The 13,385-nt window shown below is 37.1% G+C and overlaps 1 protein-coding gene across 1 annotated transcript in view; it reads left to right on the top strand.

Moving 5' to 3' along the window:
- Positions 1–13,385, top strand: part of LOC106870776 (tyrosine-protein kinase BAZ1B) — a 66,172-nt gene that overhangs the window by 17,869 nt on the left and 34,918 nt on the right. Inside the window, exons 4-15 of the mRNA XM_052973421.1 lie at positions 3,443–3,548; positions 4,067–4,109; positions 4,426–4,530; positions 4,828–4,904; positions 6,042–6,207; positions 6,926–7,582; positions 8,384–8,499; positions 9,703–9,867; positions 10,420–10,549; positions 11,192–11,360; positions 11,935–12,038; positions 12,853–13,014. Of these exons, the coding sequence (XP_052829381.1) occupies positions 3,443–3,548; positions 4,067–4,109; positions 4,426–4,530; positions 4,828–4,904; positions 6,042–6,207; positions 6,926–7,582; positions 8,384–8,499; positions 9,703–9,867; positions 10,420–10,549; positions 11,192–11,360; positions 11,935–12,038; positions 12,853–13,014 (2,000 nt within the window). The remainder of the gene's footprint in view (positions 1–3,442; positions 3,549–4,066; positions 4,110–4,425; positions 4,531–4,827; positions 4,905–6,041; positions 6,208–6,925; positions 7,583–8,383; positions 8,500–9,702; positions 9,868–10,419; positions 10,550–11,191; positions 11,361–11,934; positions 12,039–12,852; positions 13,015–13,385) is intronic.

Below are 13,385 nucleotides of genomic sequence, written 5' to 3'. Positions count from 1 at the left end.
TCTCTCTCTCTCTCTCTCTCTCTCTCTCTCTCTCTCTCTCTCTCTCTCTCTCTCTTTCGTTTACGCATTCTCACGCGATTTTACTGCCTTCACCTTACGGTTTTTCTCATTAGAGTTATTAATTTTTCTTCGTTCTATTTCGTACCTTTTTTTCTTCACCCTCTTATATTTTGTTCTACCCATCGAAGAGTTATATCTTCAGCTCACTCTAGTCGCTTTTTTTTCTCGTTTGAAATTGCTATCTTTGTATTATTAATCGGTCCATTGAGTTAGCGAGCTGGCAGGCTCGTTATCACGCTGAACGAAATGCTTAACGTCCGGCTGAGGTCGACTTTGCCTTTCATCCTTTTGGGTCGATGAGATAAGTACCGGTTGAGCTCGGGGAGGTGGGAGATCGATGTATTCGACTTGCTCCGTCCTCCCCAAATTTCAAGTCTTGTACCCAGAATAGGAAAGTTTATTCAGTACATTGAACCGGGCGTTTATTGTGTATATTATTTATACGTGGATGAGTTTACAAATTTGTTTGTCTTTTTTGATAATTTATAACTTGGAAGATAATTTCCAATGATTTCAAATATGAATGAAACAAAATTGTGACTGATTTGTAAATAAATGTCAAATACTCAACTTATAGAGTTTTAGTTTATGGTCTCCTTTGTGATTACGAATAAGCAGCTCTTGATGATTATATCTCACACACGTATGCATGCACATAGATAAAAGAAATAAAAATAAATAAATAGAAAAAAGCTCTGTTTGACTCAGAATCTCATTACTTTGTTTGGATGCCTGGTTCTGTGTGACAAAATTACCACAGCTTCTAAATAAGTGATTTTTCAATAGATGATGAATAAAGCTTGTCATTGGCTACTTCAGATTATGTTGTGGAATTGATAGCTGTCAACTGCTACTGTGTCTGATTATTGCTGAATGTTACTAGCAGAGAGCCAGAATCCTTCCTGTAGGCAGTTGATTTGATTTCTCATGTTGAAAGTAGGATCTTTAGGTGAAAGATATGTAGCTGTATCTGTTAAGACATGTCATTTTGGAAGTGATATTGTCTAGGCAAAAGTAATTCACCTTAACATTATGTGCATTAAAAAAATTTATGCTATTTATTTGAGCTTTGGAAGTGTTGCCTAATTAAAGACAAGACGTTTTTTTCCATGTTCATGGAGACATCTAGATTGAATAGTAAAATGAACTGGGTTATTTTCCTCTTTTTCTAAGGATGGAGTAGGGGGCTCCTTGATATGCAACTAACAACCATATGTGCGCAATTATTATTAATATTACCTCTGCCTTAGTGAAGGTGGAGGTATTGTTTTCAATCGTGTTTGTTTGTTTGTCTGTGGACAAGATATCTCAAGAACTGCTGGATAGATTTGGATGAAACTTTCAGAGATGTTTGGCCTCATGACTGGCACAAACTGATTAGATTTGGGGATTGATCTGGTAGCTGACAAGCCACTTATCCAAAAGTTAGCTGACACCCACAAGTGCATGCATAGCTTGCCACTGTTCAGAAAGGATTGTTGGGTCCTGTTTTTATGGGTCTCTATTTGTGCTAGGAAACAGTCGGTTATTGGATGTAAGGCCTCAGCTGTCATGAAACTTCTGCTTAGAAACTAGAGACATAACAGATATCACGAAGTTATCCTCACAGATGCTCTACTGATTCTGCTTGTTCCACCACTGTTGAGTGACCTAAATATTAAAATATGTTGCACTTTTGCCCCAGGTCATCCCTGGTTGAGCAGACCTATGATAAATAAACTACTTCAACAGTGATCATCCTCCTTTCTCTTTGTATATCTGGGAACAACATTGTCCAACATCTTCTTCCTCTTTTTAGGAAGTAGGGTTTGGTTTGAAGGAATTTGGCTGCTATTTCTAGCTGGTTAAGCGGCACCATATAGAGACTCCTTTGTCGGCTGAAGTTGTAGAAGTATATGGGAAGAGGGATAAGATGTTGGAGACAGCTCTGTCATATTCTATTGTTGGAAATAATGTCTCTATTATTAACAATCACAACTGCTGCTTGATTTTTGTCTTTTGTTTTCCATTGATTTCGAATGAGTCTGTTTAATGATTTTGTATATTGATGAAAATTTTACCTCGTTTTCACTGAATTTTGTTCAGCTAATTAGTGAGTGACTGTGTATCACTTGTATGTACATACATATATGTGTGTGTTCGTTAGCTGTGTATGTGTGTGTGACTATCAATTGTATCTGTATATCATCATCATTTAACGTCTTGTTTTCCAAGCTGGTATGGGTTGGGCAGTTTGACACGGAGCTGGCCAGTTGGGTAGCTCTTCAGACTCCAGTTGTCTGTTGTGGCATGGTTTCTATGGCTGCGTGTGTATCTTGTTTTAGTCATTAGACTGCAGCCATGCTGGAGCACTTCCTTGAAGTGTTTAGTGTGAATGCTTAAAGGTTAAGAAAGCTGTGGATCTTTAAGAAAGCTGTGGGTCCTTGAATGGGAGTATTCAATAGTGTGAAATTTATTGTTGGTTTCATGTTGGTTTTTAAGTTTTTTTATCTGATGGCTTACATAACCAAATTGAATGAGCAGTCGGCTGAAAAATTTTGTCCCAGTCTACACGAAATTTACAATAATACATATATACATTCATCAGTCATACTTGTTTGGCAAGTGATTTGATCTAAGAATGAATGTTGAAAGTAAAAAAATTTTAACTATGAAAGAGCACACAAAACCTGTTACATTCACTTTTTATTTCTTAATAGTACAATATAATATTAAGAGTTTCATAATACTAATGCGACCTGGTCACCAAAGCAATTTCACTGCACATACTTGCTTCTGTTTTAGGTACTTAAAGTGCTGACTATATTTTTATCAATATTTTAACATTTTTAACTCTCAGATTACTTTGTCAAATATAATACTTATTTATTCACATTGGTTTAACTCGGTGGTTCCCAAAGTGGGCAGGATTGCTCTCCTGGGGGCAGTAGAAAGTTCCGAGGGGCATTGAAGAAAGGTGGGGTGATAATGGAGTAGCAATACATGTAAAAGCAACAAAATAATGGGTTCGTTAGGTTAAGTTTTACTCGTGAAATACAGTTGGTTTGAATTTGCTTCAGAAAGAGGTCTATGTTTGTGATGGTTAGTTGGGGGTGGTCATGCTAGGAATGTGGTCTGGATGTCAAGGGGGCGGCAGCCCAAAAATGTTTGGGAACCACTGGTTTAAATTAATCATGCTATATCTCATGGCTTCGAGATTTCAATGATGTGATTGTTTATATTTAGAATGACATTGTAAAGTAGATATGAGAAACCAGATCTAGCCAGTTTGAATGTAAAATGGATGGACTATTTGGGCTGGATATAGCCAGTTTAAATGCATGCTAAAGAGCTAAAATCTTTTGCTTCTATTGTTGTAACCAATTTCTTTTTCTCTGATCAGGTATTCTCTCTTTGGACACATTGGTTGACCAAGCTTGGCTCAAGCTACAACAAGTTCTTTCAATCAATGAATGTGTTTCTCTGAAAGTCAAGACTTCTGGTAAAGTGTGAGTATCATTTTAGATTTTGTCTTTTATCTTTTACTTGTTACAATCATTAGACTGTGACCATGCTGGGGCACCACCTTGAAGAGTTTTAGTCAAATGAATCGATCCCACTACTCACCTTTTTTTCTTAAGCCTAGTAAGAGTTGAGGTAGGATAAAATACAAGCTTTTTAAGGTAATTTCTGTAGCAAAGAGGAAGGTTACACCCTATAGGAGTATTCGATATTTCATCCTATCCTTTGTGTTTCCTACTGAAATCCTTTGCCCAATATCTTCTTCCATCACCTTTAGCCATGGTTTTTTTTTCACACATTGGACAATGCGTGCCGGATGAAAGTGCTTTTGGTGGAGGGTTTCAGTTGTAATAATATGCTGTGAGGTCAGATCTCAAGATTTTATACCTCCCAAAAGAAATAATAACAGGCTCAGATGATTGGCAAAATTTTGAAACTTATATCAGAAACATTAACATGATGTTTATAAATTATTTCCATATAATATTTTTCCTTTTATTTTCAGGGTGAAAGCCAAAGTTGTTAGAATCGATACATGTGGTATTGAGGTTAGAGACCATTTTCTTTACGTCTTTTTTCTGTAATTTTTTTTTTAAATTAAAAAATTTTTTTCTAACATAAAAATTTTTTTTTCTTTTTAAATATCAACATATTAAAATATTTCAGTCCCTTATTTTGTTCAAGCTATGAATGCAATTATATTTTATTCAGATTGATTAATACAAAAGTTATTTTACTATATTTCAATTCTTGATTATTTCCAATATTAATTACCATCAAATGTTTGTGTCATTAGAAATATGTCCACAAAACACTTAAAGCTGTCTACATATATAAATATATGTGTGTTTCTATCCATTTCAGGCCAATCCTACAAGTAATTGCAGTTCTCCATCAAGTGATAAAGAAAATACAGATGAAAACAGTTCTAATAAAGATACTGGGCAAAAGAAGTGGGTGCCTCCCAAAGTAGGTCTTCTATGGTTTCCCTTCAACTTTTGTCATTGTGATTAAATAGAAATAATTGTTGATAGTAATGAGAATAATTGTCCCTGGTTTAGGCACCAGACAAGCAATTTTTGAGAGGTAGTAGTTTAGTACTTTATTTTATTGACTCCTGAGGGATTTACCACACACACTGTCTCTATCTCTGATTGTCTCTCTGTCTCTCTCTCTCTCTCTCTCTCTCTCTCTCTCTCTCTCTCTCTCTCTCTATAGGTGGAAGTTGTTAAATAATATTGTTATATTTTTCTTTTGTATCTGCAGTTATTACCGTATAAATACAGCATAAAACTAAATGAAGAAGAAAAAATTATTAACTGTGTACCAGCTGCTGATTTAACGTAAGTGCATTTTAAAACATACTCTGTGTGCACATGTAATATGTGTCTGTGTGTCTGTGTATGTATTTATGCATATGTGTAAGTGTGCACCTATGAAATGCATTGGTTTCTGCATGGTGGAGCATTTTTAATTCCAAGTTCATAATAATTAAAGGACTTGCATTTAACATAATGTCCTCCTATTTTTTATTCCTCCCAGATTTAATAAATATTCATAACTTCAAGATGTACTGTGGGATGTTATATAATTATCTCAATCTAATTAAAATTATGTTTTGGGACATTTTACTTCAATATACAGTTCATTTTTAAAAATGAAATTAATGTGCTATGTGAAAAATTTTTGATCCTAAAATCTTGTACCTTAAAGAACTAAATGGCATTCATAGGTTGATCACAACAATAACAACAGCAACATTTGTGTCAAATTTTGGTACAAGGTCAGCAGTTACAGTTGGGTGGGACATAATTACAATGATCCCCATTACTTGATTGATACTTGTTTTATTGACCCTGAAAAGATGAAATGCTAAGGTGGGATTTGAACTGGGAAGATAAAGAGCCGGAAAAAATGCTGCTGGGCATTTTGCCAACCATGCTAGTGATTCTACCTGCCCTATTCCTTAATCATCATCATCATCTTCCTCATCATTGTTTAATGTCTACCTTCCGTGCTGGCATGGGGAGAACGGTTTGACAGGAGCCGGCCAGGCAGAAGCCTGCACCAGACTTCTGTGACTGTTTTGGCAGGATTTTTACAGCTGGATGCCCTTCTTAACACCAACCATTCAACAGAGTGAACTTAGTGCTATTTTACGCAACACAGTCATAATAATAATTTTTTCTAATTTTGAGCTACAAGGGAAGTTGATTACATCAACCCCAGTGCTCAATGTTGCTTGTTTCATTTATTGACTCCCAGCAAATGACTCCTCAGAATGTAAACACAGAAGTAATACCACTTAACATTTTGTCTGGTGTGCTAATGCTTCTGACAGTTTGCCACCTTAATAATAATAATAATGATAATAATTTTATTTTATTAATTGTGGTAAAGATTGCATGTAAGAAATTTTCTGAAGGTCCGTTCTTTAAGAATATTACATTTTATTTATTTTTTAACAACAAAATTTTCAGTCGTGTTGACCGGCCACCTCCGAAAGAACTTCTTCGTTTGTTCATCAGAACACATGCTTTACGTGCTGGTGTAACGTCTTCCAGTCCTTGGGTTGTTGATGATATCATGATTAAAAAACATAGCATACAGAATAAACTTGCAGATGTTTTCTTATCTCCAATGAAGGTAAGATTATTTTGTCTTTCAATTTGCTGTCTTTTTTTTTTTTCCTTTGAAGTTTCAGTTGATTATAAACAAACCCTATACTTATTAAGTTTGCTATTATTTTATTGATCTCTGTTTATCAAGCCATTCGCGTTGGGGACATAAAGGAACACAACATAAACCTTAATGTAGTTAGGTTCGCATTCTAACAACTGTCAGTGCACCCGTGTCCGTGCTATATAGAAAGCACCGCATAAAAAGCACCTGTGGTGGCATCACATAGGAGCATATGTGCCAGTGCCACGGTAAAAGCAGCTACGTAGGCGCTGCACAAAAAGCATCCATGCCGGCACCTTGTAACACCTGTGCCAGCACTGCGTATAGACACCTGAGCTGGTGCCACAAGGTATCAAAAGAATTAAGCAGAAACAAAATTCCTGCTATAGATTTGAACCTATGTCTCATATATTCAGCCATTACAAAAAGGCATATACTTACTTACACTTGAGCACATACACATTCTGTCTTATTTCTGCTTCTTTCTATCACACACACACACACACACACACACACACTCATGCACATTCTTTCTCTGTTGTGTATGCACTTGCTTTGACACACAGACACACATTCTCTATCTGTTTCTGTCTCTTTCTCTCTCACATACGTAAATTAATTATAATTTAATTTCATGATAATCAAGATTGTGACGTCTTTAGCTTTAATTTTATTTCTTCAGATACAAGATCATTCCTTAGATGAATGTGCAAAGAAACGAAAACTGTCCAGTAGTAAATCTCAGAATTCTTCAAATGCCAAAAAATCTAAACTTGATAAATCCAAACCTGCGAAAACCTCCAAGAAAAAGAAGGATGAATCGGAAAGCAGTTCGAAGAAGAAAGCAAAGCAGGGTAAATTGAATACTAGTAGTAGCAGTAGCAACAGCAGCTGTACCACTAAAAGGAAACCCTCTATATCGAAGAACAGCAACAGCGGCAGTCCAAGCAAAAAAAGCAAATTAGTGAATGATGTGGATTCTTCTGATGAAGATTCAGATACTAGCGAAGATTGTACTCTTGGAAAATTAAAAAAAAAGCTTCCGTTGAGCAAAGACGATGATGATGTCCCCCTAAGTACGTTAAAAATGCAGCGTACGCCCACAAAGAGCAAAAAAACTGACAGCCGGCAAAGCACCCCTAAAAAGCCTAAGACTGTACAGAAAGACCAGGGCAAAGGGAGTGCTAAGAAATCGTCATCGAAGAGCTCTGAAAAGAAGAAGTCTTCGAAAGAGTCTGACAAAAAGAAGAAAGTCTCCGGTGAGAAGGATAAAAAGAAAAGTAGTAGTAGTAGTAGTAGTAATAAATCTAAGGATAAAGAAACTCCGAAAAAGAACAAGGTAAGCTTGAATTGTTTCGTGTTTTGTATAGTTTAGTTTATTTGTTTCACTCTCGTTCATTGGACTGTGGTCATGCTGGGGCACTGCCTTGAAGTGTTTTGTCAAACAGACTCCAGTTATTTTTTAAATTAAAAAATTTTTTTTTTCAAGTCTGGTACTTATTCTATTAGTCTCTTTTGCCAAACCACTAAGATACAGGGATGTAATCAAACCATCAGTTGTCAAGCAGTGTTGGGGGATTAGCACAAAGACACATACATACCTCTCCTCCCACACACATATATACACACATGCAGATCTTTCTCTCCCATTTTCCCTATCCCTCCCCACACACTCGTGCACCCCCACCCACCCCCACTTCTCACCTTCTACCTTGAAGTGCCACCTGGACTCCTCATTTCCACTATTTATCTCTTTGGAGATACCACCATTTCACTCTCACAGATGATTCATAATTGTGTTCTTGATAATTCTGTTGATATATATTCTGTGATGCTCGTCCCCTTGTAGGGTAAGCTGTATTGAATCAGTGGTTCGGAAGACCTGAGGGCAAGTTTTGGGTTTTCTTTGTTATTAAAAGTATTCTGAAAATGCTATGGGATTTATTGCTACAAGCAGGGGACACTGGGGTAATCAAATACTGGCTTGAAATGTTAAATCTCTAAACTAAACCCAAAACTGGTCTGTTAAATTTGTTGTTGTGGTGCGTCATTATCTGGTTGTTGGTCAAATAGTTCCGTTTCTAAACCCCACTGCCATTGTGTCTTGTCACTCACTGTTGTTATTTATTGTCTCTCGCAGAGTATGAAACAAATGACATTGCTGGAAATGTCGACCAAGAAAGGACCAAAGACACCTGAGAAAAAGAAACCCTCCACCACATCTTCACCTCAAAAACCACCTCCTCTTGTACGAAAGTAAGTAGCAGGAATTTGTATAGTTTCCTTCCGTTTGTAGATTCTCACAGTCATAGGATCATGGTTTCGATTCCCAGACCGGGCATTGTGAGTGTTTATTGAGCGAAAACACCTAAAGCTCCATGAGTCTCCGGCAGGGGATGGTGGCGAACCCTGCTGTACTCTTTCACCACAACTTTCTCTCACTCTTACTTCCTGTTTCTGTTGTGCCTGTAATTCAAAGGGTCAGCCTTGTCACACTCTGTGTCACGCTGAATATCCCCGAGGACTACGTTAAGGGTACATGTGTCTGTGGAATGCTCAGCCACTTGCACGTTAATTTCACGAGCAGGCTGTTCCGTTGATCGGATCAACTGGAACCCTCGACGTCGTAAGCGACGGAGTGCCAACAACAGATTTGTACAATTTTTTTTCTTCTATGCCAGTATGAAGGGATAATTTTATGACTTATAACAAATACATATTGTTGAAGAAATTATTTTAAAATCATGATTCCTTTCCTGCTTTTAACCATGAAATCTGTTTTCCACTAATCATACAGAAACACTAATCATGCAGAGTTATGTACCTTCTCTATAGTAACTCTTGTGAGATTTTTAACTCCTGATTGGCACTATTAGTGCAACAAATTAACCTCAAAGCCTTTTTTTCTTTCTCGTGAATATATTAAAAGCAGCTACTTAATTCTGGTTTTTGATTCGCAGAATCAGTTGTGTTTTTAACGCTTTTAGGAAAGGCATTGCTGATTCTTTTTCCATGTTTTTGCATTAGTTATAACATTATGTAGAAAATATTTCCTGAATAAACTTTGCTTATTTAACTATTGCAATAATCACTAGTAGTAGTTTAAAAATTTTTGTAATTATGTCTTCTGATCAAAATTGACATTGGAAAAATGCCTTGGACGAAGTTGAGTCTGATGTTGACCAGTATACTGCCATCAAAGTCCGTTTCAGTGAAATGGTTACTGTTTGTGATGAAAATTATTGTTTGGAATTGTTTAGAATTTTAGGCTACATTTGTTTCATTTTGAATCAACAATTCTTTGATTTAATATTGTGCTGTTGAGAATTAAACTTTATCTGATAGAAACCTTTATCACACTTGGAAATAGTACAAAGTTGTGTTAGATGAATTAATAATTAGAAAATAAGTTTTTAACACTTTAATAATTAAACTTTTATTAATTCTTTCTCCCCTTAGATTAATGGCAGCTATGAAGACTAAAGATAGTAACAGAAATGAATATAAGAAAATTCTAGAAAAAGTTGTTATACATTTATCAGCTCAACAGAGAGAAAAATTGCCTCCCGATGTGAAAGACATTGTCCTGAAAGCTTTCCAAAGTCATGAGGAAAGGAAAAAGCTGTAAGTTTATTTATTTATTTTCCATTGATAGACAGAATAGTTGGGTCTTTTGCATGCTTAACATTTGCTGGTGACCCACAGGTTGTTTAACAGTCTTCAAATTGATCTTCCAGTCTTTAAATTGTTCAATTGTGGCAAAGATGATGAGCATTGTCTTTTCCCTTACACACAAACACACACACACACACACACAGGCTAACTAGTAAATATATAAAAGGTTCGAGCCTCAAAAACTAATTGTGAGTTGGCTGAGAAAATGGTTGCTGAGTAAATGTTAGTCTATTGAAGGAGACTGAGCACTGGGTAATCGGCTCAGGGCTTGAGGTGTTTTATGCCTGATGGACAAAAAGGCAAGGAGTTCTTGTCAAATAGTAAATATATAAAAGAATAAAAGGAATCCCTTTTGTAGATCTGTCTTACTCTATCTAGTACAGGAAATAATGTGGAAACTTAGCTAATCGCTACACAAGGTTTAAACTTTGGGTGACATTATTATAAGAATATTTAATGAAATATCTTTATGCAAACTGAATGTTTAAACTGAATTTTTAGGAAGGCAATGACTGCAGAACAACGTGAGGAATATCTACAAAAGAAAAGAGAAGAATCCAAGAAAAAACAAGCTGAAGATCGAAGAGCAAGACAGGAAGCAATCAGGAAGAAGAAACGAGAACTTTCAAGGGTAAGAACCTTATTTTTCTTTGTGTTGTACTTGAGGGTATGTTAGAGGTAAGCCTCTCGTGAGCTAAATCTCTAACCAGGTTTTGATTGTATTCAAAATTATTGGCCTTATGCCTAAATTAGAAACCATTATTATTCCAGTGGCAAGCTCGCAGAATCATTACCAAATCTGATAAAATGCTTCATAGCATTTCATCTGTCTTTATATTCTGAGCTCAGGTTCCATCAAGGTCAGTTGAGAATGGGAGTTGAAGTAATCGATTAGCTCTCTTCTCAAAATGTCAGACCTTGTGCCTATAGTTGAAAGAAATTCTACCCAGGTTGTCTTCATAAGTACAGATTGAGCACTGGGGTCGAGGTAATCGACTAAGACCTTCCCCCTGGACTTGCTGGCCTTTTGCCAAAATTTGAAACCAACAATATTTCTCGTTACAGTTTGGAGTCCAAATCTCCATAAGAATGCCTTTACTCTTTTCACCATCTGAGGTCAATAAAATAAATTTGCTAGCTACATGCTAGAACTTGATTTAATCAACTTTATCTCCCCCCCCCCCCATACACACACATATACATACACAGATGTGGTTTTGTGTCTAAATTAAAACCAGTTATTAATGCGTCTGTTTTATGGATATATTTTCAGCGTTACGAAGATCAAGATCTGGATCAAAAGTCTCTTCCGGTTCCAAAATTGATTTCACATCCAAAGGTTTTACCGATAGAAGCATTTGGTGATGTTGCTATGGTTACAGAATTCATTAACTGTTTTGCTGGTTTATTAATGCCACAAGGAGAAAAAGTCTATTATACAGGTATGTTGGAGAGCTATTTGTTATCTTGTTTCTAAGAAATCTATCATCCAGGTATATGGAAAGTGCAGACGCGGTTGTGTGGTAAGAAGTTTGCTTACCAACCACATAGTTCCAGGTTTAGTTCTGCTGCACTGCACCTTGGGCTAGTGTCTTCTCCTATAGCACCAGACCAACCAAAACCATGTGAGTGAATTTGGTAGATAGAAACTCAGAGAAGCTCGTTGTATATGAATGTGTACCTGTGTCTCGATATTACATAATGTCGATGCCAGGACCCTCTGACTGGCTCCTGTGCTGGTGACATATAAAAAGCACCATCTGAACGTGGTCGATGCCAAGTCCACCTAACTGGCTCCCATGCTGGTGGCACATAAAAAGCACCATCTGAACGTGGCTGATGCTAGGGCTACCCAGCTGGCTCTTGTGCCTGTGCCACATAAAAAGTACCCATTATACTCTGGGAGTGGTTGGCATTAGGAAGGATATGCAGCTGTAGAATAATTGCCAGATTGCTTTCCAGAATTTTCTTTTGTATTTTCTAAAAAGAACAAATGTTTTCCTTTACTTTTTGCAGATACATTAATGAAAGCTCTCGTTGATAAGGAGAAAGGTTCTTCATATATTGCGGAAATACTTGTTATATTGCTGCAGACATTATTGCAAGATGAAATATCTGAGGTAAATATTGACTTAAACAATATCTCACCCTTGTGGTTATCACGATTGTTTTGTTTTTTTAATTTTTGGAATTAATTTTACTAATTTATGGGATTGATGGGCTTTTATTACAAATAATAACTCTTTAATTTGGAATCTTACAAGACACTGTATTATTTTGAAATCTATTTGTAAACTGCATAAAGGAAATTTGTGTTAACCCTTTAGCATTCACATTATTCTGTTTATTGCCAGTACCGCCTGACTGGCCTTCGTGTGGGTGACACGTAAAAGCACCCACTACACTCTCGGAGTGGTTGGCGTTAGGAAGGGCATCCAGCTGTAGAAACTCTGCCAAATCAGATTGGAGCCTGGTGTTGCCATCCGGTTTCACCAGTCCTCAGTCAAATCGTCCAACCCATGCTAGCATGGAAAGTGGACGTTAAACGACGATGATGATATGTATGTGTGTGAGTTGGTGTTTCTGTGTCTTGACATTGCATGATTATTGTAAAAGAGCTTCATTGGCATACAAGTTCTGATCTTCGTTGTCAAACTTCCATGAAAACCTGCTTGGCCATGGGGAAATATTACCTCACTTGGAAACAGATGAGGGTTAGTAACAGGAAAGGCATTGCCTTAGAAAATGTGTCCCTATTTCTGTCCAACCCATGCAAATATGGAAAAGTGGATGGATGTTAAATGATGATGACGATGATTTCTGTTTTGTGGGTTACATGTTTGGCTGTGGGTCTTATTTTATTAAGAATGGTTTGTTTCATTGTTATCTCGGCCACTGGATAAACCCTTTAATTTATCAATTTTTGTTTTGTAGGATTATGCTGAATTGAAAACCTCACTTTCTGATATCCCTGTGAATCACTATACTGCCACCGAACTTGTCCGTCTTGCGCTGAGGAAAATCGATACAGATGTCGCTGATGAAGCACAGAGTGATGACAGCTCAACGAGTGGAGTAGAAGAAGAGTTAGAATTAGTAAGTTCAGTTTCATTTGTTTGTTTTGGTAGATTTCTTTGTCATGCCAGTACCGCCTGACTGGCCTTCGTAGGATTTTCGAGCGAGATCGTTGCCAGTGCCCCTGGACTGGCTCTTGTGCGGGTGGCACATAAAATACACCATTTTGAGCATGGCCGTTGCCAGTACCGCCTGACTGGCCTTCGTGCGGGTGACACGTAAAAGCACCCACTACACTCTCGGAGTGGTTGGCATTAGGAAGGGCATCCAGCTGTAGAAACTCTGCCAAATCAGACTGGAGCCTGATGTAGCCATCTGGTTTCACCAGTCCTCAGTCAAATCGTCCAACCCATGCTAGCATGGAAAGCGGACGTTAAACGATGATGATGATG

This window comes from Octopus bimaculoides, chromosome 15 (genome assembly GCF_001194135.2).
Source record: "Octopus bimaculoides isolate UCB-OBI-ISO-001 chromosome 15, ASM119413v2, whole genome shotgun sequence".
NCBI classification, from domain to species: domain Eukaryota; kingdom Metazoa; phylum Mollusca; class Cephalopoda; order Octopoda; family Octopodidae; genus Octopus; species Octopus bimaculoides.
Note: the sequence above shows the minus strand (reverse complement) of the source record. Positions and strands in the feature narration are given on the sequence as shown.